This window comes from Garra rufa, chromosome 24 (genome assembly GCF_049309525.1).
Source record: "Garra rufa chromosome 24, GarRuf1.0, whole genome shotgun sequence".
In the NCBI taxonomy this organism is placed as follows: Eukaryota; Metazoa; Chordata; class Actinopteri; order Cypriniformes; family Cyprinidae; genus Garra; species Garra rufa.
The window spans coordinates 2,997,020-3,024,573 of NC_133384.1; the positions used below are offsets into that span (position 1 = coordinate 2,997,020).

Sequence of the window (27,554 nt, forward strand, 5' to 3'; positions counted from 1 at the left end):
ACAGTTTCCTTGAGTATGAGTGGTTTATTGGAGGCTGATTTTACTGTAAAATCGTTTAGTTTTATTCATAGTGGTATTCTGTTGCTAGACCTGTGCCTCAGTGACAAAACGTCTAAGCATTTTGACTTGCAGTGCTTAAACAATGCCAAAGGTATAATGCATTTTGGGGGCATTGACTATTTATATGAGAAGGATATTTAGTTTTGACACATGGATAAACTGTTTTGGGAGAGATATGAGCTTTTGCAGGGGATCCATGGTGTTGTGCTAAACCATCCAGGTTATTTTGACAAAAGCACTAAATGAATGCACATGTGCCAGGGCAATTGAGAAGGATCTGTGCTATTTTGACTGTACTGACCTTTTATATGGGAAAGGAATCTGCTTTTGAAGCATGGAAGAAGAGTTTGGGGAAAGATATTTGATTTTGCTAGTGAGCTATAATGTTGAGCAGAACTGTAAGACTGTTTGGCCAAATGACCTTATGGTTTTGAGAATGTCATCTCGGTTTCAAGAAATGAGCCAAACCAATCGAGAAAAACTGTAAATACGCCATCAACTGGCTAACCGACTGATTAGCCAGCAGATGGTGCTGTTTGCACAGTTTAGTCCAAAGAGATTCGCGCGCGTGTGTGTGCGTGTGTGTGTGTGTGTGTGTGTGTGTGTGTGTGTGTGTGTGTGTGTGTGTGTGTGTGTGTGTGTGTGTGTGTGTGTGTGTGTGTGTGTGTGTGTGTGTGTGTGTGCGCACTTGTACAGCTACAGTTTTAGACCATCAAAGTGAGGACATTTTGGCCGGTCCTCACTTTCTAAGACCCCTTTAAAGGCCTGTCAAGACTTGGTTTTAGGGATCAGGTTATAATTAAAAGTTAAGGTTAGGTTTAAGGTTAGGGTTTGGGTAAGGCACTTAGTTCTGATGTTTAGGTTTAGGCCCTAAACTTGCAAAGAGATTACATTGTCTCAATGTATGTCCTCACAAAGATAGCTATACAAAATTGTGTGTGTGTGTGTGTGTGTATGTGGCTTTAAAGATTTTTTAGAGAAAAACAAATCCAAATCTAGCATTATAGTAATCAAATTTAGTACATATTATCAAAATATATGTCAATCTACAGTTGAAATACATAGAGAGAATCCACTCTGAGGATACAGTGAAGGTCAAGTTGTTCTGTCATAGCTGGGTGGGTCTTCAAAGTCGGGTGTTTCATTCATGGGCCCCTGAGGAGCCTCCAGTCTATCAGCCAGTGGCTCCACTTCCTGTCTGAACACAAACGACCCGGAACGTTCATCTCAAGCACAGAAGAGCCACTTCACCCCTTCACAGAAGATCAACTTGACCCTGAGCGAAGGACGCAACCTAATTGTCTCTTCAGACAAAAACAGCTTCTGTCGGGCATACAGCAGTCAATTGTGTCTGCGGTGCTCATGTCTATAGAGATTGTAAGATCATATGTGCTGACAGGGCCACAGCAGGGGGCTTTTAACGTCTGTCTCTGTGTTTTACAGAATGACCAGTCCACTGAAGATCTGCACATTATTGGACCAGATGACCTCTCCGTGCTGAAAGGGAAGGTATTGTACCAGTTTTTTTCTTTACATTTTTTTAAATCAAATGTAAATTCATGTTGCAGTCACATTTTCTTGGTTAAATAAACATTACTTACACTATCAGAAAAAAGAAGAAGAAGAAAAAAATCAGTTTATTATGACCAAGTATGAATCTCATCAAGTGGCATTTTTAAGCTTTTTACATTTATTCCACAATAATAACTGAAAACAGTAACAATTTAAACAGTATATTTTGCTTGTGAACTTATGTTCAGCTATTCTTTATAATAGTTAACTTTTAAATACCTAGTTCCGCCATGAAACTCTAGATGACTCAGGCTGACGGGTTGTTAACATAACTGATGATATCACAGAGTTATATGACTTGGCACAAGCTGATTTATGTTGCATACGCAACCAGTGAGCTTGCAGATATTTAAATGGCTGATAGCATTCACTTAAGCATTTCTCAGCACGCTTTCAGAGTTCCTCTGAAAACCTCCACCTTTCCCAGCTCCACCTGTATAGATCTGCTAGGGGTTATTTTATGCTATTTGTGCAGCAGCAGTATGTCTTAAATACTCACAGCACCGTATCATCATATGCTTTGGCAGTGGCAAGTTCTGTACTTGCTTGCAGCAGCAGCAGCAATACTCACTACAATACTACAACTACAGCAATAATCAACAGCAGCAGCAGCATGGCAGATCTATTCCGCCAAGACCAAATACATTAACACTGTCATACCATGCTAAACTTTTCCAAGAGTTGACAGAACTATTTTTGAATTTTTTGGATCATCAGTCATCAAAGCTAAATATTGGTCACAGACACTGAGATTTACTATAAATTTTAGCAAGCTGATCAACAGAAATCCAACAGATCATGTTTTCATTTTAAGTCTTATTTTGACATAACAAAGTGGTTATATCTAAGTGTATGAGTTGTTTACTTACTTTTTAAAAGTAGTCTTAACATTCACACAATTTTATTGTTCATTCAGACTGACTCGCGAAAGCAGAAGGGGCATGAACACAAGAGGCAGAATTTATTGCACAAACCAATCACAGCTGATCATAACCAGTCATATCCAATTATATCGCAATGACCTCTCACGTGACCTTTCCCCAGTTACCCCCCAACAAACTCGCCACATGCTTTTGCAGGTCTGTTAAAACTCAATGGGCTCAGGGGAGGCGAGAGAGAATGGACTCCCGCCAGGGCTGGACTGGGACAAAAAAAGGGCCCTGGCATTTTTGCTCAGACCGGCCCACCACAATCGGTCGGACACAACCAACAAGTACACCATCCTTGCGGCCCCTGTAGATATGCATATCTACTGTTCCATTCCCAAAAACCCCTACAAAGCTGAGAACTAAGTGCCATGGACCAGTGTACTCACTCTCTCTTTACTCCCTGGTGGTGATCAAAGGTGGCAGAGAAGTAGGGCCTACACAAAGTGAGGGCATCCTGAGAGAGAGAGAGAGAGAGAGAGAGAGAGAGAGAGAGAGAGAGAGAGAGAGAGAAAGAGAGAGAGAGAGAGAGAGAGATTTTGAGATTGAAATCACCTTTATTTACAACATAGGTAAAAACCAGTCTGTGTTGCCACTTACAATCTACATTACAAAATCTCAATTACGAAAAACACACACAAAGATAAAAAAAATAAATAAGAAAAATATAACAAAAAGACTTAAAAAGTCAACATTAAATCATCATTTTCATTAACTGTGCATAACACTCCATTTATGGCCCAAGTATTCACAAACACTGGTAAGCACCCAACCAATTTATAATATGCATATTCTATCCTAAGCCTTGATGCAACCAAACCCTTAAACATCATCAAAGGATCCAAAGTATCTTTGCCAAGCATCTTATTTTTCCTTGTTTTCCAAATAGTGAGTTTGGCAGTTCCAAACACAAAATTTAGTAAAACCAAAACATGTTTACGACTAGCAAAATACTTTGGCCCAAAAATAAACAATTGAGGAGATAAATCTTCACCTAGAGACGATACCCATTGAGATAAAAAGGAGAAAAAATTCCCCAACCGTACACATTGCACAAAGAGATGAAAAATAGTTTCGTTTTCAGAACAAAAAACACAACCCACCTCTACATTGGGATTGAGGTGCACCACATGTCTGTTCGTAGCTATTGCATTGTGTACAATCCTCCATTGTAAATCACCAGTCCGTTTATCAATGGGGCGTTTATACAATGACCGCCAGCTACCTTCAGGGGAGACATCTGCTCCAAAAAAATCAGTCCATTTAGATGACTTTACCCCGGAGAGAAGATGTGCATTAGCCACTTTCACACAAATCACATACAGAGCTTTTTTCCCAACAGATTCAAAAGTATCCAGCTGAGGAGTTTTGAAAGACAATATGAGATTTTCCTCCTCATGCCATCCCCTTACGTTAGCAGCTATCATCAAGGATGGAAAATCATAGTCACGTCCAGCCATCCACTCTTTGACATTATTAGAGTTGTTGATAAAAAGTATCTGATCATAGTTCAGTTCTCCAAGTACTTCATCAGTAACTTGTTTCAAAAATCGAACAGATTTTATCCCTGTTCTCTCACTCAGGATCTCCGAACTGATACTTAAAATGTGTCCAAGTTTTACACATCCAACAGCTATCAGCCGTGATGACAAATAAGCAGAGCACAGGTGTCTAGAAGGTAAGAAGGGGTTCTGGAACAATGGCTCTTCCATCAGCCAAAAACCTGCATGTAATCCAACAGGTCTTGAGACAGAGAAAACTTTCCATGCTTCCATCACAGATCTGTAGAAGGGAGTCAAATCTGTAAGAGCTGATTCATTCAGGTTTAATAAAAAGAGATGTTTGTCAAGTCCCATGTTGCATGCTTTCCTCAAGAGTACAACTGCAGTGTTGGACCAAACAATGTCACCATGATACAGCAGTCTCTGAGCAGCTTGCAGACGAAAAGCCATGAGTCTTGATCTAATGTCCACAAGACCTTGCCCCCCTTCTTGCACTGGTAAAAAGAGTACAGCTGATCGGACCCAATGCTGTCCTGACCAAAAAAAATTCACCAGCATCCTTTGAATGTCTTGAACTAGTCCAACGGGAGGCTGTAACACAATAAATTTATGCCACAACGCAGAAGCGATCAAATTATTGGCAACTAGAACTCTCCCCCTATAGGATAGCTGGGGTAGCAACCAGTTCCATCTAGACAATCGGGTGCACACTCTCTCCAAAACTCCCTCCCAGTTTTTCTTCTGAAACTCTTCTGATCCCAAAAACACACCAAGTAATTTCAGCCCTTTTCTATTCCAGTTTAAACTACCTGGTAATTGTGGGAGGTTTTCTAGATTTCTTTGACCTGACCAAAAAGCTTCAGTCTTATCCCAATTTACTTTAGCTGATGATGCCCCTTCATACAGCTCAAGTGCTCTAGACAAAGCTTTTATATCATTATTGTCATTGACAAACACTGTAACATCATCAGCGTACGCAGTAATTGTAGTTCTTAAATGTTGAGGCATTGTGGGTATTGATAAACCATTTAGAGTTTTTCTTATATTGGAAAGTAAGGGCTCAATAGCAATGCTATACAATTGTCCTGATAGAGGGCAACCTTGTCTGATTCCCCTTGAAACCACAATAGGCCGACTTAGGCCACCCCCCACCTTGACCATACAAGAAGCTCCAGTGTACAACAAACGTATCCATTTGATAAAATCCTGACCGAACCCGAATGCAGCAAGTAGATTAAAAAGATAGTTATGATCAACGCGATCAAACGCCTTTTCTTGATCTAAAGCAATCAATCCAACCTCTGCATTAAACATTTGACAGATATCCAAGGTATCCCTCACTAAAAAAAGATTATCTATTATAGATCTTTTCGGAATGCAGTAGGTTTGGTCTTGATGAATTATCAAATGTAAAAACTTCTTAAGCCTATTGGACAGACATTTAGATAAGATTTTATACTCTGTTGTTAATAAAGCAACAGGTCTCCAGTTCCTTAACAGAGTCAAGTCTCCCTTTTTAGGTAATAGGGACAATACAGCACGTTGACATGTAGCAGGTAAAGTGCCATCTTTATAACTTTCACAGAAAACTTCATAAAGGTCCATTCCAATATACTCCCAAAAATGTTTATAAAATTCAGAAGTCAACCCATCAATTCCAGGAGAACGTCCGGATTTCAACTGTCCAACAGCAATGGTGAGTTCTTGAAAAGTAATTTGTGTATCCAAAGCAGTCTTAGAAGCAGAGTCTATTTGAGGAAGTTCATGCAAAAGTTGCGCTTCACAACTAGAGTTACAATGGTCAGCTTTGTATAGAGAAGAATAAAAACCAACAGCATGACGACGCATTTCTATAATATCATTTGTAATTTTCCCATCTGGAAGACGTAAACATGTCATCTGCTTAGACTGTGCCACTGAACGCTCTAAATTAAAAAAATAGGCACTTGGGGCATCCATCTCAGTAACTGATGTAAAACGTGACCTCACCAAAGCTGCTTTCACCCTCTCATTCAAATGAAAACTTAGCTTTTTCTTTTTCTGTTGCAAGTTGTTGATAAAAGCTGGGTCATGTCTTCTTATCAGTTCTGTCTCTATAAACTCTATATCTCTTTCCAGAGCTTGAATTGTTTCTCGTTGAGTAGTCGTACAATATGCAGTGTACTGTTGACAGGATAGTTTTATTTGAGTTTTTCCAACCTCCCACCATTGTTTTAAATTTTCAAAATCATTTTTCTTCCCCTTCCAATGATTCCAAAAAGCCACAAAATGTTCGGAAAATAAAGCATCCTGTAACAGTTTAGCATTAAAATGCCAGTAAGACGATTTTCTTGGAAATTGTACCATGTTTACTGAAATATATACCAAATGGTGATCAGAAAAACCTACAGGAGTAATAATACAATCAATAATCCTGTTATTTAAATTTTTTGAAACATAAATTCTGTCTAAACGAGCAGCACTTACTCTATTGTCAGAAATTTTAACCCATGTATATTGTTTATCTACCGGATGCTTGATTCTCCACATGTCTAAAAGTTCGGCCTCTTTCAACAATCTTGACAAATAGTTGGATGAAAGCATGTGAGGCTCTTCATTATTACGGTCAACATTAAAACATTCTGTGCAATTCCAATCCCCACCAATGATAATGTCTCCATCACTGAAATCCTGTTTTAAGACATTATTTAGCATTCTAAACAACTGTAATCGCTCATTTCCCACATTTGGTGCATAAACATTTAAAAAATAAATTGTCATCCCTTCAATAATAGTTTTGACAAGAACCAAGCGACCTTTTACAAATTCCTCAGTTTTTTCAATGCTAACTTTTATGTCTGGAGAAAAAAGAAGAGCAACTCCAGCGCTCAGATTTGTGCCATGGCTAAGTACATGTTGACCTTTCCACCACATTCCCCACTCTACTTCATTATCCATGTCACTATGTGTTTCTTGCAGTAACATGACATGTAACTTTTTGTTTTTCATGATTTCAGACACCAAACATCGTTTATGACTATCCCTCCCTCCATTAATATTCAATGAACCCACCCTCAAAAGATCCATGTATAAGTTTAGGGAGGAGAGAGAAAAAAAAGACAAAGGCAGAAGAAACCAGAAGAAATAAAGAGAAAAAAACACCGCGTGATGCATGGCTAATCGTTTATAAAAATACTTTTAGCCTCTTCTTTTTATCCACCATTCCACATTTTCTAATAACTGTAACATGTTTTTTCAAACGAAAACGTTTCTTTTCACTCAGCTGATCAAGATTTGCAGTCTTTTGAAGAACCGCCACTGACCTCTCAAATTTTCCAACATCAGGAAAAAAATCTTTAATGTTGACTTGTTTTCCAAATGTCTCATCAAGAAACCCATTAATTTCATCTAATGTATACAAAGAGGGATCTTTAAAGGACATATCTTGAGAATCGCCCTCAAGTCCACATACAGACCCTCCTTGGGAGTCACATTCATAATCAAGAAGAGAAACATTTTCGTCAGATGCATCATCATCTAGTGCACTACCTTCATTACTCAAACACAACTCTCTCTTCCTTATAGCCGACCCACCAACAGACTCACACCTGCTTGGCCCTGCGACTTCCACACCATCATCTTGCTGTTCATCAGCATTGATATTTTGCACAGTATTTGCAGTATTTTCATTTTGCTGACGTTCATACACATTAGTATTAGTCACAGCATTATCATGTACTTCAATAGCGGACGGCGCCGCACCAGAAACGCTCACCTCTGCTGGACCTGCGTGTTCCTCTTGAGCAGCGCGCTCCAGCTCCACCGCATCTCCCTCTCCTGAGACAGTAGGCCTTTGCCTATCCTCTGGTGCACGCTCTCTGTGAGGGCATGCGAACTTTTTATGCCCTAAATCGCCGCAATCAAAGCACCTTAAACTGCCAGTGCTTGCGTACACCATATAAGTTTTGCCTTCGTGTCGTACTCGAAATGAAACATCCAGCGTGTTTTCGGGGGAGTCTAAAAACATAAACACTTGTCTTCTAAAAGATGTGACGTGTTTCAAAGACGGGTGTTTGCAGCCTAACGTGATTGTTTTGAGACCACTGGCAAATTTGCCAAATCGTACTAATTCCCGTTCCAACGCTTCATCTGGAATAAAAGGTGGAACATTCGATACCGTAATTTTAGCTGTCGGAGCGTATAGCGGGGTAACCTGAACAAAGTTTTCATTTATAACGAGACCCTTCTCGATTAAACGATTGACAAAATTGTGTTCTTTCAAAAACACTACTACAGCTTTATTCATACGAGAAGCGGACACTATATTATCATGTCCTACTTCCCCTCCAGCCGAAATAAGCACGTCTTCCACTGTGACGCCATCCTCGGGCACACACCTAAAGCCATTGCGCAAGGACAAAAGCGGCACCTCCTCATGAGACGCCATCTCTCCCTGCGCAATACCCACATAAACTAAGTCAAAAACCTAATTTTAAACCATGCAGAAAGAAAAGAGAAAACAGAAAACCCCGTAATAAAAGACTATGTGAAAAAAAAACACAGCTCAGGTCTCACCCAGCACCACTCTCACCCACGAACTCCCAACATGCACCGCGAGAGAGAGAGAGAGAGAGAGAGAGACAAGAATGATAACTGAATGAGTAAAATGATCACCATACAAGTATCTTATAACAATGAGTACGTTTACATGGACAACGATACTCCGATTTTAACGCGATTAAGACAATACTCTGATTAAGAAGCAACCATGTAAACTGATATTTTTGATTAATTTAATCCGACTAAAGTCATAATCGGAGTAAACACAAATCGAATTAAGACAGGTGGAGTATTCCTATTTTAGTCGCATTATGGAAGACATGTACACACCTTAATCACACTATTCCCCTTGTGTAGGACTTTTCACCACAGGATACACACTAATGCTGCGTTCCAGACAGTTTTGAGCTCGTAAATCACGTCTTCGAACCACGACTCAGGACTTTGTAGCACTTTCACGGGTAGAAGTTTGGAAAAACACGGGTTTCCTGGAACGCGGCATAACGCTCTCAGTTGGTCGCTTGTGCATATGCTTTGGTTTCATTTTTATTTATTAATTTTTTTGCTACAACATGGGATTAATCAATGCTCATTGCTGATAAATAGTTTGTCTGTTAACATAATTTATAGTTTTATGGAAACGTATTTAACATTCAACCCGTTCTTTTTCATTTGTAGGCCATTACTATTTGTGATTTTAATTTTGTGAACGGGATTTCCGCTATTGGAACGTCTTAGGATGCTTTTCACTTTTACTTTTACGAATTCATGATCTTTTGCTTACATATAGGCTACACCTATCAATTTTAAGATTAAAACAAATTCTTAAAAGATGGATTTGTTATTTTTAATTAAACAGCATAACAACAATCAAATAAAACTAGCTTATATAGCATTTATTAACAAAAACTAATAAGACGAGGCATGGACTCCATCACATGCTGTGTTATATGCCGACTAAACCATTTATTACAGGGCGCGCAATCAAATTAATTAATAAAAAATAAATAAATAAAAGAAAGCCTCCAAGGCGTAATGTGACGTAAACGGCAAAGATAACAGGGTTTTCAAAATGAAAACAAACAAAAAAAGTCAAACTAAACTGGCTTTCGGTGACTGTGCTTGCGTGTGATTTTTTTCCTAAAAACTGTCTGGCTCTGAAACGCTCGCTGTATGGAGCAGACGCTTTGGAGCAGCACAGCATGCACAAAAATATGTTGCATATGTCCAGAGCCACTTCATGCTTTTGTCAAATTAAAACCGAAACATCCAAAAGTCTATAACGAAGATGAACTGATAGCGTCGCGTGTTAATGATGCGTGTCATTAACCGATCTATGTACTATAACATGTAAAACGGGAACATGAAAGGAATATTCTAAAAGCAACTCATGTAAACAGCTTAATCATATTATTGTCTTATTCAGAATAAGGTCATTAATTTGATTACTGGTGTCCATGTAAACGTAGTCAATGTAGAGAGATGGTTGCACATATTTTATACTTACTTAGTAAGTAGCCAACATTACTTTTTTTCCCCCGGTACTTTAGCCTACTTTGTGTAATAACGAAAACATTTATTTCAGTGGAGTCCAATTAAGTCCAAATAAATAATAAGTCCAAAACTCTTAACAATCTTTTGCTTTTTTTATATATATAAATTCTTGTGTGTTTTCATTTTTCTGATAATCAAATGAAAGCATAAACATTTATTTATTTTTAATCAAATGAAAAATAAACCCTTTTAATTTTTGGCAAACAAACAGAGGTTTACTGTTAAAATCAATACAGTAGTACAGTAATCATTTGTAGTATTTTTTTCTACAATTAAGTGGTTGTTGTAAAATGTATTTTTTATCATATATATTGTTTTATGTAAATTTAAATAGGAATATATGAACACCTACATTATACTGTACAAAAGTAATACAAGACTAATATTGTTCTGTTTCATGTTAAACCGTACTTTTATTTTGACAGGTTGCCGTGAAGTTTCTGTGTGTACAGTATGATATGATGCTAGTTTTCTGAAATTAAACGGTAAAAGTGACACTCACAGCAGCTTTGGAGACTGAGTTTATCTGTTCATGTAAGATGCAAATACCAAAAATTAGCGGGAGCGCCACGTGTGCTTCAGTATGCGTGCAGTAAAAAAAACGCCATTCATCCGCCATTAGGGTGACCATACGTCCTCTTTTACTCGGACATGTCCTCCTTTTTGGCTATAAAATTATGTCCGGGGGGATTTTGTAAAATATCATAAAATGTCCGGGTTTTTTACATCATTTCACTGACCGTCATTAATTCAACACTTTAAATGCAGCCACAGCCCACCGGCATTATTCTGAGGTACCTGCAGGGATGTACTGGCCATCGGGAGCACCGGGACATTCCCAGTGGGCCGATCACCGAAGCGAGGGAGACCTCCCCCATATTAGGCGCTATTTTAAATTATAGCGCATTCAAAACCGCAAATAGCCGAAAAGTGTGAAGCGGTGGGATCAATCACCCGCACAGTGCGGATGAAGGCGCGCTGCGCTTCTGCCACGATGTACAGTGATAAACAGTGTAAGTTGCTTGATCCATTCAGATAACACACAGAATTGTGTTACACAGTCATGTGATATGAGAACATTAAAGGTTCTGTAAGTTCTGCTGGACTGGCTGAAAACAGCCACGACATTGGATACTGTCACTGCATGATGAAGTAAAGTGGAAAACGCCAATAAATAATTACTGTCAAAACAAAATTATTACAAATTTCATAGTTTATTATTACTATTTATTTTAAAAACCATATAACTAATGTTTTCTTGTGACCACCGTCTTACTAATAGGCCTACTAATATTATAAGCAATAATTTCTATCTTTTAAATGTTTAGTTGTAATTCGTTTTAATTGGAGTAAAATGTTAATTCAATAAGAGCCTGATTAAAGAATTAAATATGGGTCTTATATAAATTAGGTGTTTACTATACATAATAAAGTTCTTAAAGGGACAGTTCACCCAAAAATAAAAATTGTCATCATTTACTCAACATCATGTAATTTCAATCCTGTATGAACTTTTTTTCTTCTGTGTAACATTAAGGAAGATACTTTGAGAAATTCAAAACTTTTTTGTCTATAGAGTAGAAATCAAGGGTAACCAAATACGTTTGATTACATTCTACAAAATATCTTTTGTGTTCCACAGAAGAAAGTAAGCCATACAGTTTTGGAACAACATGAGGGTGAGGATTATTGTTACTGAATGTTTTTTTATTACATAATTTGTTAGCAACAAATTTCCTGCATTCTAGCTCAAAATCAATGCTTTACTGCATGCATTTCTCTGTGACAAAAATGCAATTAAGTTTGTTGCATTTGAATTCAGCAGTATTTATCATTATTTGTTTATGTCCTGTTTTATTCATTCATGTACTCCAATTAAAGACCCTATAACCCTGCTGAAATAAACAGCTAAAACCAGCCTAGGTTGGTTGGCCAGTTTAGGCTGGAAGTAGCTGGTTTTAGCTGGTCTTTTAGTTGGTGGTTTCCCAGCCTGACCAGCTAAGACCAGCCTGTGCTGATTTTAGCTGGGGGGTTTTTCACCAGGGAACCCAAGAAAACTTTCATGTGGAACTTGTGGGCCGGATGGGCTGAATTTGTCCAGGGCTGAATTTTAACCCCAGTCCAGCCCTGGGTACCTGTCTGATGACGTGAGAGACCCAATTGTCAAAACAAAACAAACGAGGATCTGCGCTGCAAGAGCTGTGTGTCACTAACATGCCGAAACGCAAATGTAGTTTCAGAGACAAATTGCAAAAAAAATAAAAAATTAACAATGCAATTCTTATTTAAGCATTTTATCTATTATTTATTTATGTTTGCTTTAATTCTGTATAAAGAAAATACTTAAAGAGATTATATTTTTTACAGGGCAATAAGGTTTTCATATAAGATTCAGTTCAAACAGAAAGAGAATTTAAATAAATGTGTGATTTCTAAAAGCGCTTTGTCATTATTGAGCACTTGGGTACTTTTGCTGAATCACGAGGGGGGGTCCTCTTTTTGGATTCTCAGAATATGGTCACCCTATCCACCATTCATACATACAGAGGCAAACGGAACATGCAGGATTCATATTAAAACGGTCTTTTTACATTTCAGTTTTCACAGACACTAGTCCATATCGCGATTTGAATTAAGTGACAGACCAACTTTTGATTTGTTAATCCAAAAATAACCGAATTCCGTGGCATTCCGCGCTATAGTAAATTCCGTTTTTATGAATGGAGTCCGCGATCCTGTCTGTGTTTTCGCGGAGGAGACATTGTAAATGCGCGACCATGTAGAGACAGAAATGACATGCCTTCGTGTAAATAAGATAAATAACATAAGGCAATTTAGTTTGTTTAATAAAAGAACAATGTATAGACATGTTCTATAGGAAAGATAACCTTAAATGACTTCTATTGTGATCTGGCGCTATATCGAAAATAAAATCAACTTCAGAACTTGATGGGTGCCGATAATGGCAGGGAAACACTGTGATTAGGCCAGCCCAGTGACAGTATGGAAAATGAACCAATGGGCCGCTGTCCCTGCTTTATGGGCCGGTCGATGGCCAATTAAAAAAAAAAAGAAATCATATTATATCGACCAGCCCCCAAGTGCGTCGGCCCGGTATGCCAGATTACCAGTCCAGCCCTGACTCCCGCTGTAACTTTCGAAAAATAAGTGATTTAGCCTATACAAAAAATAATAATAACTAGATAAAAAGTTTGTTAGCAAACTTTAAGTTGGCTTGAGAAAGCCTAGCCCATAAGTTTTAAGTAGTTTTAAAAGCTTTTAGTTTAAAGAAAGTTTAAAGGTTTTCAGTTTGAAATAGTTTTAGTTTGATTAATAAAGTTTGAAGATAGATAGGCTAGATAGATATAAATAGTTTGAAAATAGATAGATTTATAGATATAAATAGTTAGAAGATATAAATAGTTTGAATGTGAATAGATGCTAAGGTGTTGTTATGCTGTTGCTAAGGTACCCAGGGTGGTTGCTAATGTGTTGCTATGTGGTTGCTATGCGGTTGCTAGCATTATTTAAGCAAGACTTGCAAGTCATTAACATGATTTTTAGCATGACTAACAAGTCGCTAGCATGATTTTAGCATGACTATCAAGTCGCTAGCATGATTTTAGCATGACTAGCAAGTCGCTAGCATGATTTTAGCATTATTTTAGCATGACTAGCAAAGTCGCTAGCATGATTCTAGCATGACTAGCAAGTCGCTAGCATGATATTAGCATGACTAGCAAGTCGCTAGCATGATTTTAGCAAGACTAGCAAGTCGCTAGCATTATTTAAGCAAGACTAGCAAGTCGCTAACATGATTTTTAGCATGACTAGCAAGTCGCTAGCATGATTTTAGCACGACTAGCAAGTCGCTAGCATGATTTTAGCACGACTAGCAACTCGCTAGCATGATTTCAGCATTATTTTAGCATGACTAGCAAAGTCGCTAACATGATTCTAGCATGACTAGCAAGTCGTTAGCATGATTTTATCAAGACTAGCAAGTCGCTGGTATTATTTAAGCAAGACTAGCAAGTCGTTAACATGATTTTTAGCATGACTAGCAAGTCGTTAACATGATTTTTAGCATGACTAGCAAGTCGCTAGCATTATTTTACCATGACTAACAAGTTGCTAGCATGATTTTAGCACGACTAGCAAGTCGCTAGCATGATTTTGGCATGACTAGCAAGTCGCTAGCATGATTTTAGCATTATTTTAGCATGACTAGCAAAGTCGCTAGCATGATTCTAGCATGACTAGCAAGTCGCTAACATGATATTAGCATGACTAGCAAGTCGCTAGCATGATTTAAGCAAAACTAGCAAGTCTCTAGCATTATTTAAGCAAGACTAGCAAGTCGCTAACATGATTTTTAGCATGACTAGCAAGTCGCTAGCATGATTTTTCCATGACTAACAAGTCGCTAGCATGATTTTAGCATGACTAGCAAGTCGCTAGCATGATTTTAGCACGACAAGCAAGTCGCTAGCATGATTTTAGCACGACTAGCAAGTCGCTAGCATGATTTTACCATTATTTTAGCATGACTAGCAAAGTCGCTAGCATGATTCTAGCATGACTTGCAAGTCGCTAGCATGATTTTAGCATGACTAGCCAGTCGCTAGCATGATTTTAGCAAGACTAGCAAGTCGCTAGCATGATTTTAAACATGACTAGCAAGTCGCTAGCCTGATTTTAGCATGACTAGTAAGTCGCTAGCATGATTTTAGCATGACTAGCAAGTCGCTAGCATGATTTTATCATTATTTTAGCATGACTAGCAAGTCGCTAGCATGATTTTAGCATGACTAGCAAGTCGCTAGCATGATTTTAGCATGCCTAGCAAGTCGCTAGCATGATTTTAGCATTATTTTAGCATGACTAGCAAAGTCGCTAGCATGATTCTAGCATGACTAGCAAGTCGCTAGCATGATTTTAACATGACTAGCAAGCCGCTAGCATGATTTTAGCACAACTAGCAAGTCGCTAACATGATTTTAGCACGACTAGCAAGTCGCTAGCATGATTTTAGCACGACTAGCAAGTCGTTAGCATGATTTTATCATTATTTTAGCATGACTAGCAAGTCGCTAGCATGACTAGCAAGTTGCTAGCATGATTTTAGCACGACTAGCAAGTCGCTAGCATGATTTTAGCATGACTAGCAAGTCGCTAGCATGATTTTAGCATTATTTTAGCATGACTAGCAAAGTCGCTAGCATGATTCTAGCATGACTAGCAAGTCGCTAGCATGATTTTAGCATGACTAGCAAGTCGCTAGCATGATTTTAGCACGACTAGCAAGTCGCTAGCATGATTTTAGCATGACTAGCAAGTTGCTAGCATGATTTTATCATTTTTTTAGCATGACTAGCAAGTCGCTAGCATGATTTTAGCATGACTAGCAAGTCGCTAGCATGATTTTAGCATGACTAGCAAGTCGCTAGCATGATTTTAGCATTATTTTAGCATGACTAGCAAAGTCGCTAGCATGATTCTAGCATGACTAGCAAGTCGCTAGCATGATTTTAGCATGACTAACAAGCCGCTAGCATGATTTTAGCACGACTAGCAAGTCGCTAGCATGATTTTAGCACGACTAGCAAGTCGCTAGCATGATTTTAGCACGACTAGCAAGTCGTTAGCATGATTTTATCATTATTTTAGCATGACTAGCAAGTCGCTAGCATGACTAGCAAGTCGCTAGCATGATTTTAGCACGACTAGCAAGTCGCTAGCATGATTTTAGCATGACTAGCAAGTCGCTAGCATGATTTTAGCATTATTTTAGCATGACTAGCAAAGTCGCTAGCATGATTCTAGCATGACTAGCAAGTCGCTAGCATGATTCTAGCATGACTAGCAAGTCGCTAGCATGATTTTAGCACGACAAGCAAGTCGCTAGCATGATTTTAGCACGACTAGCAAGTCGCTAGAATGATTTTAACATGACTAGCAAGTCGCTAGCATGATTTTATCATTATTTTAGCATGACTAGCAAGTCGCTAGCATGATTTTAGCATGACTAGCAAGCCGCTAGCATGATTTTAGCACGACTAGCAAGTCGCTAGCATGATTTTAGCACGACTAGCAAGTCGTTAGCATGATTTTATCATTATTTTAGCATGACTAGCAAGTCGCTAGCATGACTAGCAAGTCGCTAGCATGATTTTAGCACGACTAGCAAGTCGCTAGCATGACTAGCAAGTCGCTAGCATGATTTTAGCACGACTAGCAAGTCGCTAGCATGATTTTAGCATGACTAGCAAGTCGCTAGCATGATTTTAGCATGACTAGCAAGCCGCTAGCATGATTTTAGCACGACTAGCAAGTCGCTAGCATGATTTTAGCACGACTAGCAAGTCGCTAGCATGATTTTAGCACGACTAGCAAGTCGTTAGCATGATTTTATCATTATTTTAGCATGGCTAGCATGACTAGCAAGTCGCTAGCATGATTTTAGCACGACTAGCAAGTCGCTAGCATGATTTTAGCATGACTAGCAAGTCGCTAGCATGATTTTAGCATTATTTTAGCATGACTAGCAAAGTCGCTAGCATGATTCTAGCATGACTAGCAAGTCGCTAGCATGATTTTAGCATGACTAGCAAGTCGCTAGCATGATTTTAGCACGACAAGCAAGTCGCTAGCATGATTTTAGCACGACTAGCAAGTCGCTAGCATGATTTTAGCATTATTTTAGCATTACTAGCAAAGTCGCTAGCATGATTTTAGCACGACTAGCAAGTCGCTAGCATGATTTTAGCATTATTTAGCATGACTAGCAAGTCGCTAGCATGATTTTAGCATTATTTAACATGACTAGCAAGTCGCTAGCATGATTTTAGCATTACTAGCAAGTCGCTTGCATGATTTTAGCAGATAGATAGATAGATAGATAGATAGATAAGGTTTGAAGATAGATAGATAGATAGATAGATAGATAGATAGATAGATAGATAGATAGATAGATAGATAGATAGATAGATAGATAGATAGATAGACAGATAGATAGATAGATAGATAGATAAGGTTTGAAGATAGATAGATAGATAGATAGATAGATAGATAGATAGATAGATAGATAGATAGATAGATAGATAGATAGATAGATAGATAAGGTTTGAAGATAGATAGATAGATAGATAGATAGATAGATAGATAGATAGATAGATAGATAGATAGATAGATAGATAGATAGATAGATAAAGGTTTGAAGATAGATAGATAGATAGATAGATAGATAGATAGATAGATAGATAGATAGATAGATAGATAGATAGATAGATAGATAGACAGATAGATAGATAGATAGATAGATAAGGTTTGAAGATAGATAGATAGATAGATAGATAGATAGATAGATAGATAGATAGATAGATAGATAGATAGATAGATAGATAGATAGATAGATAGATAGTTTAAAGCTTAATTGAGTATCAATGACTTCTAGCAGTTTACATTAAACATAGTTCAAATAGACATGGACTTTTGGTCAATGAAAGTCTATGGGACCTTTTTATGATTTTTAATATTAATTTTTAAGAAAACCATAACTCAAACCAGTCTGAAAAGATATAGCACACTAAGTCTGAACAGTATGAAGATCTGACCCGAGTTTGGAGTATGTAGCTTGAACGGTCTAGGAGGAGTAGGTGTCCAAAATTTTTTTGGCCAGAAAAATAAGAAGAAGAAGAATAACTAGAAGCTAAAGTTCGATGACAAACTTTAAATGTTGGCTTGGAGAGCCAAACCGGGCAGCCTTGGGGCAAAAGGGCCAGCCCAGAACACTTAGAGCTCTCTAATTGAATTGTTGCTAGTAAAAATGGCAGTACGACAAGAAATGCTTAGTATATTTTAGGCTAAAACAGCTTGCCATAGAGGATCATGTGTGGATTTTAGGTTAAAACGGCTTGCCATACTGGAATATTGCTCCATTAGAGGGCGAAATTTTAGGAATTTTTAATGTAAAAAAAATTAATATTAAATCAACTGTAAGTCTGATCATTCCAAAAAGATATAGCAACACTTTCGTGACCAGGGCCCAGGGCTCTGCCGAGTTTGGGGCTTGTAGCCTTAAAGCTCTAGGAGGAGTAGCGTATAGAATTTTAGTCTCAGAAGAAGTTTAATAATAATAATAAGTTTAAATAGCATAACAATATGTTGGCTTCTCCAAGCCAACATAACTAGAAGCTAAAGTTCGATGACAAACTTTAAATGTTGGCTTGGAGAGCCAAACCGGGCAGCCTTGGGGCAAAAGGGCCAGCCCAGAACACTTAGAACTCTCTAATGGAATTGTTGCTAGCAAAAATGGCAGTACGACAAGAAATGCTTAGTATATTTTAGGCTAAAACAGCTTGCCATAGAGGATTGTGTGTGGATTTTAGGTTAAAACGGCTTGCCATATCTTAAGATTCGTGCAGCGCCTGCTTCAAAGCCACGACGCGTTGCTGTGCGGTTGAGGTGAAAAGCAGAAATAAGCAAGCATTTAACCTTTTTATTATATGATTGTACTGTTATTGTGTTGAATCGCTGGAGTGTTTGTATTAAAATACCTTTAAAAGACGTGCAAATTTGATGTCTTTGTTAACAGACACATAAATGCAGCCGTGCATCTCATGTTAGTTAGTTAAGCCTATGAAAAACGTCATTTGCACCCAATGTAGGTCTTTAAAATATTCTTCTATATTTATTGTGTGCAATCGCTGGAGTGTTTTTATTTAAATGCCTTTAAAAGACGTGCAAATGATGTATTTGTTGACAGACTGATAATAAAGCCATACATCTGATGTTCGTTAGAGAAACGTTTGAAATAGCTCATTTACACCCAATGTAGCTCTTTAAAATATTCTATATTTATTGTGTTTAATCGCTGGAGTGTTTGTAATTAAATACCTTTAAAAGACGTGCACATGATGTCTTTGATGATGCAGACGAAGAACTGAGCAGTGCATCCAATGTTAGTTAAATCTATGAAACAGCTCATTTGCACTCAATGCAGCTCTTTAAAATATTCTTCTATATTTATTGTGTGCAATCGCTGGAATTTTTTTATTTGATTACCTTTAAAAGACGTGCAAATGAATCATTTGTTGACACAGACGGATATGCAGCCGTACATCTCATGTTCGTTATTAAAAACCTTTGAAACAGGTCATTTGCATTCAATGCGGCTCTTTAAAATATTCTTCTATATTTATTGTGTACAATCGCTGGAGTGTTTTTATTTAAATGCTTTTAAAAGACGTTCAGTCATGTATAATTCTTAGTCGGGTAAGTTAGCTCCGAACCGTGAAGCTCGTCTGTGTAACACATTTGCTGAAGACAGTGCTTCAACTTTGAAATAAAACAGATCACAAACTGATTTAGCTGTTGATGTGTTGTAATGGGTATTTAGAGTTAAATCGCTGTAATAATTAAGTTTTTAAGGTGATATTTATTTGTATTTCCACCGATTTCAGAGTGACTGTAAGTAAGAGGTTTGAGTCCCGCCTCTTCAGTCGAGAGGTATTACTGCTAGAGGGCGCATTTTTTCTCAGCCCATGTAATTCATTGGGAAATATGTCATTTTCAAAAATTAATAATAAATCAACTGTACATCTGATCAGTCCAAATAGATATAGCAACTCTTTCGGGACAAGGGCCCAGGTCTCTGCCAAGTTTGGGCCTTGTGGCTTCAAAGGCCTCGGAGGAGTAGCTGTCAGAAATTTTCTTAGGTCATAAGAATAATAACATATAATAACTAGAAGCTAAAGTTCGATGACAAACTTTAAATGTTGGCTTGGAGAGCCAAACCGGGCAGCCTTGGGGCAAAAGGGCCAGCCCAGAACACTTAGAGCTCTCTAATTGAATTGTTGCTAGTAAAAATGGCAGTACGACAAGAAATGCTTAGTATATTTTAGGCTAAAACAGTTTGCCATAGAGGATCGTGTGTGGATTTTAGGTTAAAACGGCTTGCCATACTGGAATATGTGATGAGCGCCTGCTTCAAAGCTGCGTCGCGTTGCCGTGCGGTTGAGCCGAAAAGCAGAAATAAGCAAGCATTTAACCTTTTTATTATATGACTGTGCTATTATTGTGTTGAATCGCTGGAGTGTTTGTATTAAAATACCTTTAAAAGACGTGTAAATGATGTCTTTGTTAACAGACACATAAATGCAGCCGTGCATCTCATGTTAGTTAGTTAAGCCTATGAAAAAAGTCATTTGCACCCAATGTAGGTCTTTAAAATATTCTTCTATATTTATTGTGTTGAATCGCTGGAGTGTTTTTATGTAAATTAGAGCTCTTCACAGAGGACCCGAGACCTGAGGACCCGGGACCCGACCCGGGACCCGTACGGGTTCGGGTCTATATTTTAAATGGTTAGCCGGGTCCGGGTCGGGTCCAAATCTATTACTTCGGGTACCGGGTATGTTTAACTTGTGTGTAATACCCGAGTCGATCGGAGAACATCGCACCTTCCAGTGTCAGTCACCACTTTGCACGTGTTTTGTAACTTGCATCTTGTAAAATTATGATAAGAAAAGTGTGAGAAGGAAATAAAAATAAAGAAGAAGATTAAATAAATAAATAAAAACGCGTGTCGCGTGACCGCAGCAGCGAGAAGCAGAGCGCAGGAGGAGTTAACGTAAACGGACGGTCGGTGACGGTGATCATGGATTCCTTCAGGAGTGATGTGAAATAAAAAGCCTTGCACATTTATTTATTTCACATGAGCAACAAAATATGAGATCGAAAATGAACAGTCACATTAATGTTGTCTGTGATGTTTACACTGCATTAAAATAACGCGCATGAAATGTTTCTATGGCAACCAGAGCTGGCGACTTTTACCAAAGACCAGAGCCATAGAGAAACTCTGCCAAATACTATAGAATACCTTTAAGGCCTTAAAGGGACTTTGCTTTTACTCTGCCATAGTACACATAGCATTCTTTCTTACGTTTATAATAATACGGAAGAACCATCTTGTTATATTTTAATTTTTTGGTCAGGCTCGGCTCAGAGAGCACAGTGATAATAGAAAATATGGTGGAAAAAATACACTCTTTTCAGAATAAGCTATTTACGCTATCAAGCTGTCTCGTGCTATACGTGCGAATTCCTCCTTTAAGTTTCATAAGATGACCACTAGGTGGAGCTCTAAACATATGTTTTGTATTGCTTTATCTTACTGAAGAAGATACTGTTATTGAAGATGCACGCAGTAAAGTTTACCGCATTCATTGTTTTGTGCCTTTTTGGAAAAAAAATGTTTAATTATAAATTAATAATATTAATAAATAATAAATTAACTAATAAATAAAACACTTGCGCCGAGTCTTTATTACAATCTGCAAAAGAAGGCTATCGTTATTGTAGTTCAATGGTCATTCGTCACCGACCGTGACCGCGAGTAGCCTGCCCTAAATTAAAGCTGGAATAGTGGATTAAAAAGGGTCTTTCTGTCGGCAAGAGAGAAGAACAGCCTAACATGTAAATGTACTGAAGGAGGTCTGTATGCAACGCTACTAACAGTAGTTTACGCCAAAATAGTTTTGTTTTTTTCCTTCGCAACTTATTTATAGTTAATAACAGTTTGCTGTGCAATATGTGCCGTTCGGGTACAGTCGGGTCTGTGTCTTCCCAGCCGAGTTCGGGTCCAACTAGTACATTTAAGGTATATTTCGGGTCTTCACGGGTTCGGGTCCCACTTTAAAATAAAATACGGGTCCGGGTCGGTTCCGTCCAGGACATTTACGGGTCTCTTCGGGTTCGGGTACGAATTTTTGGACCCGTGAAGACCTCTAATGTAAATGCCTTTAAAAGACGTGCAGTCATGTATAATTCTCAGACGGACATCTCGGAGCTCGTGTCTAACACACTGCTGAACGCAGCGCTCTCTGTATGAAAACAAAATGCTCACAAAAAACTGCATTTAGCTGTTGATATTTTCTAATGGGTGGAATGAATTAAATCGCTGCAATATTGTAATTTTAAAGACGTTCTAATTCGTGCAAATTATGTCGTTCGTCTCCATGTATACTCGTTGAAAGCAATCTGTACGCGGTGAAGGAAATGCTTAGGGTTTTCAATAAATTCGCTCAAACAGCTGAATTCAGGTCTTGATGTGTTATAATGGGTATTTATAATTAAATGGGTGGAATATTGTAATTTTAAAGGCGTTATTTATATGCATTTTCCACCGAAGTCAAAGTGAAAGTATAGGTCAAAGCTCGGTAACATGTTCATTAGTGAAACTGAAAAGCTCATTTGCAGCTAATGTAGTTATTTAAAATATTCTTGTATATTTATTGTGTTGGATCGCTGGAGTGTTTTTATTTAAATGCTTTTAAAAGACGTGCAGTCAAAATTCTCAGTCGGGTAAGTTAGCTCCTAGCCGTGAAAGCTCGTCTGTATAACACATTTGCTGAAGATAGTGCTTTAACTTTGAAATAAAACAGATCACAAAAGGCTGATTTGTTGATGTGTTCTAATGGGTATTTACAAATAAATCGCTGAAATATATTTATTTTAAAGGCGTTCTAATTCGTGCAATTTATGTTGTTTGTGAGCACATGTAGAGAGAGAGTAGCCTAGTGCTGACGGCTTGTATAAGCGCTGAAGAGTGCGAGCTTTTCTTTTACAAGAACTACTCACAAACCACTGAATTTAGCTGTTGATATGTTCTAATGGGTATTTATAGTTAAATCGCTGTAATAATTAAATTTTTAAGGCGATATTTATTTGTATTTCCACCGATTTCAGAGTGACTGTAAGTGAGAGGTTTGAGAGTCCCGCCTCTTCAGTCGAGAGGTATTACTGTTAGAGGGCGCATTTTTTCTCAGCCCATGTAATTCATTGGGAAATTTGTCATATTCAAAAATTAATAATAAATCAACTGTACATCTGATCAGTCCAAATAGATATAGCAACTCTTTCGGGGCAAGGGCCCAGGTCTCTGCCAAGTTTGGGCCTTGTGGCTTCAAAGGCCTCGGAGGAGTAGCTGTCAGAAATTTCTTTAGGTCATAAGAATAATAAAATATAATAATAATAATAATAATAATAAGTTTAAATAGCATAACAGTATGTTGGCTCTCCAAGCCAACATAACTAGAAGCTAAAGTTCGATGACAAACTTTAAATGTTGGCTTGGAGAAGCAAACCGGGCAGCCTTCGGGCAAAAGGTCCAGCCCAGAACACTTAGAGCTCTCTGATTGAATTGTTGCTAGTAAAAATGCTATTACGATAAGTAATGTTTAGTATATTTTAGGTTAAAACAGCTTGCCATGTTGGATTTATGTGTATTTTAGGTTAAAACGGCTTGCCATACAACAAGTGTGCAGCGCGTGCTTGAAAGCGTTGCTGTGCGGTTGAGCCTAAAAGCATTAATAAGCAAGCATTTAAGCTGTGTAATATATTACTCTACTATTATTGTGTTTAATCGCTGGAGTGTTTGTATTTAAATACCTTTAAAAGACGTGCAAATGATGTATTTGATGATGCAGATGAAGACTGAGCAGTGCATCTCATGTTAGTTAGTTAAGCCTATGAAAAAAGTAATTTGCACCCCATGCAGGTCTTTAAAATATTCTTCTATATTTATTGTGTTGAATCGCTGGAATGTTTTTATTTAAATGCCTTTAAAAGACGTGCAGTCATGTATAATTCTCAGTCGGACATCTCGGAGCTCATGTCTAACACACTGCTGAACGCAGCGCTCTCTGTATGAAAACAAAATGCTCACAAACAACTGCATTTAGCTGTTGATATTTTCTAATGGGTGGACTAAATTAAATCGCTGCAATATTGTAATTTTAAAGGCGTTCTAATTCGTGCAAATTATGTCGTTCGTCTCCATGTATACTCGTTGAAAGCAATCTGTACGCGGTGAAGGAAATGCTTAGGGTTTTCAATAAATTCGCTCAAACAGCTGAATTCAGGTCTTGATGTATTCTAATGGGTATTTACAATTAAATGGCTGGAGTATTGTAATTTTAAAGGCATTATTTATATGCATTTTCCACCGAGTTCAAAGTGAAAGTAAGTCACATCTCGGTAACATGGTCGTTAGTGAAACTGAAAAGCTCATTTGCAGCTAATGTAGTTCTTTAAAATATTCTTGTATATTTATTGTGTTGGATCCTGGAGTGTTTTTATTTAAATGCTTTAAAAGACGTGCAGTCATAATTCTCAGTCGGGTAAGTTAGCTCCGAGCCTGAAAGCTCGTCTGTATAACACATTTGCTGAAGACAGTGCTTTAACTTTGAAATAAAACAGATCACAAAAGGCTGATTTGTTGATGTGTTCTAATGGGTATTTACAAATAAATCGCTGAAATATATTAATTTTAAAGGCGTTCTAATTCGAGCAAGTTATGTTGTTTATGAGCACATACAGAGAGAGTTCGTGCTGACGGCATGTATGTATCCTCGCTGAATGGTGCGAGCTTTTCTTTTACAAGAACTAACGTTACTCACAAACCACTGAATTTAGCTGTTGATATGTTCTAATGGGTTTTTAGAGTTAAATCGCTGTAATATTTACATTTTTAAGGCGATATTTATTTGTATTTCCACCGATTTCAGAGTGACTGTAAGTAAAAGGTTTGAGTCCCGCCTCTTCAGTCGAGAGGTATTACTGTTAGAGGGCGCATTTTTTCTCAGCCCATGTATTTCATTGGGAAATTTGTCATTTTCAAAAATTAATAATAAATCAACTGTACATCTGATCAGTCCAAATAGATATAGCAACTCTTTCGGGACAAGGGCCCAGGTCTCTGCCAAGTTTGGGCCTTGTGGCTTCAAAGGCCTCGGAGGAGTAGCTGTCAGAAATTTTCTTAGGTCATAAGAATAATAACATATAATAATAATAATAATAAGTTTAAATAGCATAACAATATGTTGGCTTCTCCAAGCCAACATAACTAGAAGCTAAAGTTCGATGACAAACTTTAAATGTTGGCTTGGAGAGCCAAATTGGGCAGCCTTCGGGCAAAAGGGCCAGCCCAGAACACCATAGTGGATTAATATGTGTATTTTAGGTTAATACGGCTTGCCATACTTGAATAAGTGATGAGCGCCTGCTTCAAAGCCGCGTCTCGTTGCCGTGCGGTTGAGCCGAAAAGCAGAAATAAGCAAGCATTTAAACTTCTTATTATATGACTGAACTATTATTGTTTTGGATCGCTGGAGTGTTTGTATTAAAATACCTCTAAAAGACGTGCAAATGATGTCTTTGTTAACAGACACATAAATGCAGCAGTGCATCTCATGAAAAACGTCATTTGCACCCAATGCAGGTCTTTAAAATATTCTTCTATATTTATTGTGTTGAATCGCTGGAGTGTTTGTATTTAAATGCCTTTAAAAGACGTGCAGTCATGTATAATTCTCAGACGGACATCTAGGAGCTCATGTCTAGCACACTGCTGAATGCAGCGCTCTCTTTATGAAAACAAAATGCTCACAAACAACTGCATTTAGCTGTTGATATTTTCTAATGGGTGGACTGAATTAAATCGCTGCAATATTGTAATTTTAAAGGCGTTCTAATTCGTGCAAATTATGTCGTTCGTCTCCATGTAAACTCTTTGAAAGCAATCTATACGCGGTGAAGGAAATGGTTAGGGTTTTCAATAAATTCGCTCAAACAGCTGAATTCAGGTCTTGATGTGTTCTAATGGGTATTTACAATTAAATGGCTGGAATATTGTAATTTTAAAGGCATTATTTATATGCATTTTCCACCGAGTTCAAAGTGAAAGTAAGTCACAGCTCGGTAACATGTTCGTTAGTGAAACTGAAAAGCTCATTTGCAGCTAATGTAGTTCTTTAAAATATTCTTGTATATTTATTGTGTTGGATCGCTGGAGTGTTTTTATTTAAATGCTTTTAAAAGACGTGCAGTCATGTTTAATTCTCAGTCGGGTAAGTTAGCTCCGATCCGTGAAAGCTCGTCTGTATAACACATTTGCTGAAGACAGTGCTTTAACTTTGAAATAAAACAGATCACAAAAGGCTGATTTGTTGATGTGTTCTAATGGGTATGTACAAACAAATCGCTGAAATATATTTATTTTAAAGGCGTTCTAATTTGTGCAATTTATGTTGTTTGCGAGCACATGTAGAGAGAGAGTAGCCTAGTGCTGACGGCTTGTATTAAGCGCTGAAGGGTGCGAGCTTTTCTTTTACAAGAACTACTCACAAACCACTGAATTTAGCTGTTGATATGTTCTAATGGGTATTTAGAGTTAAATCGCTGTAATAATGACATTTTAAGGCGATATTTATTTGTATTTCCACGGATTTCAGAGTGACTGTAAGTAAGAGGTTGAGTCCCGCCTCTTCAGTCGAGAGGTATTACTGTTAGAGGGCGCATTTTTTCTCAGCCCATGTAATTCATTGGGAAATTTGTCATATTCAAAAATTAATAATAAATCAACTGTACATCTGATCAGTCCAAATAGATATAGCAACTCTTTCGGGACAAGGGCCCAGGTCTCTGCCAAGTTTGGGCCTTGTGGCTTCAAAGGCCTCGGAGGAGTAGCTGTCAGAAATTTCTGTAGGTCATAAGAATAATAAAATATAACTAGAAGCTAAAGTTCGATGACAAACTTTAAATGTTGGCTTGGAGAGCCAAATTGGGCAGCCTTCGGGCAAAAGGGCCAGCCCAGAACACCATAGTGGATTAATATGTGTATTTTAGGTTAAAACGGCTTGCCATACTGGAATAAGTGATGAGCGCCTGCTTCAAAGCCGCGTCGCGTTGCCGTGCGGTTGAGCCGAAAAGCAGAAATAAGCAAGCATTTAAACTTTTTATTATATGACTGAACTATTATTGTGTTGAATCGCTGGAGTGTTTGTATTAAAATACCTTTAAAAGACGTGCAAATGATGTCTTTGTTAACAGACACATAAATGCAGCCTTGCATCTCATGTTAAAGTTAAGCCTATGAAAAACGTAATTTGCACCCAATGCAGGTCTTTAAAAATATTCTTCTATATTTATTGTGTTGAATCGCTGGAGTGTTTTTATTTAAATGCCTTTAAAAGACGTGCAGTCATGTATAATTCTCAGACGGACATCTCGGAGCTCATGTCTAACACACTACTGAACGCAGCGCTCTCTGAAAACAAAATGCTCACAAACAACTGCATTTAGCTGTTGATATTTTCTAATGGGTGGACTGAATTAAATCGCTGCAATATTGTAATTTTAAAGGCGTTCTAATTCGTGCAAATTATGTCGTTCGTCTCCATGTATACTCGTTGAAAGCAATCTGTATGCGGTGAAGGAAATGCTTAGGGTTTTCAATAAATTCGCTCAAACAGCTGAATTCAGGTCTTGATGTGTTCTAATGGGTATTTACAATTAAATGGCTGGAATATTGTAATTTTAAAGGCATTATTTATAT

General features: G+C 37.8%; 1 protein-coding gene across 1 annotated transcript in view; it reads left to right on the forward strand.

Annotated features, from left to right (window-relative positions):
- The window catches only part of prtfdc1a (phosphoribosyl transferase domain containing 1a), a 75,680-nt gene that overhangs the window by 5,202 nt on the left and 42,924 nt on the right, over positions 1-27,554 (forward strand). The window contains exon 4 of the mRNA XM_073830306.1: positions 1,504-1,569. Coding sequence (XP_073686407.1) covers positions 1,504-1,569 — 66 coding nt within the window. The remainder of the gene's footprint in view (positions 1-1,503; positions 1,570-27,554) is intronic.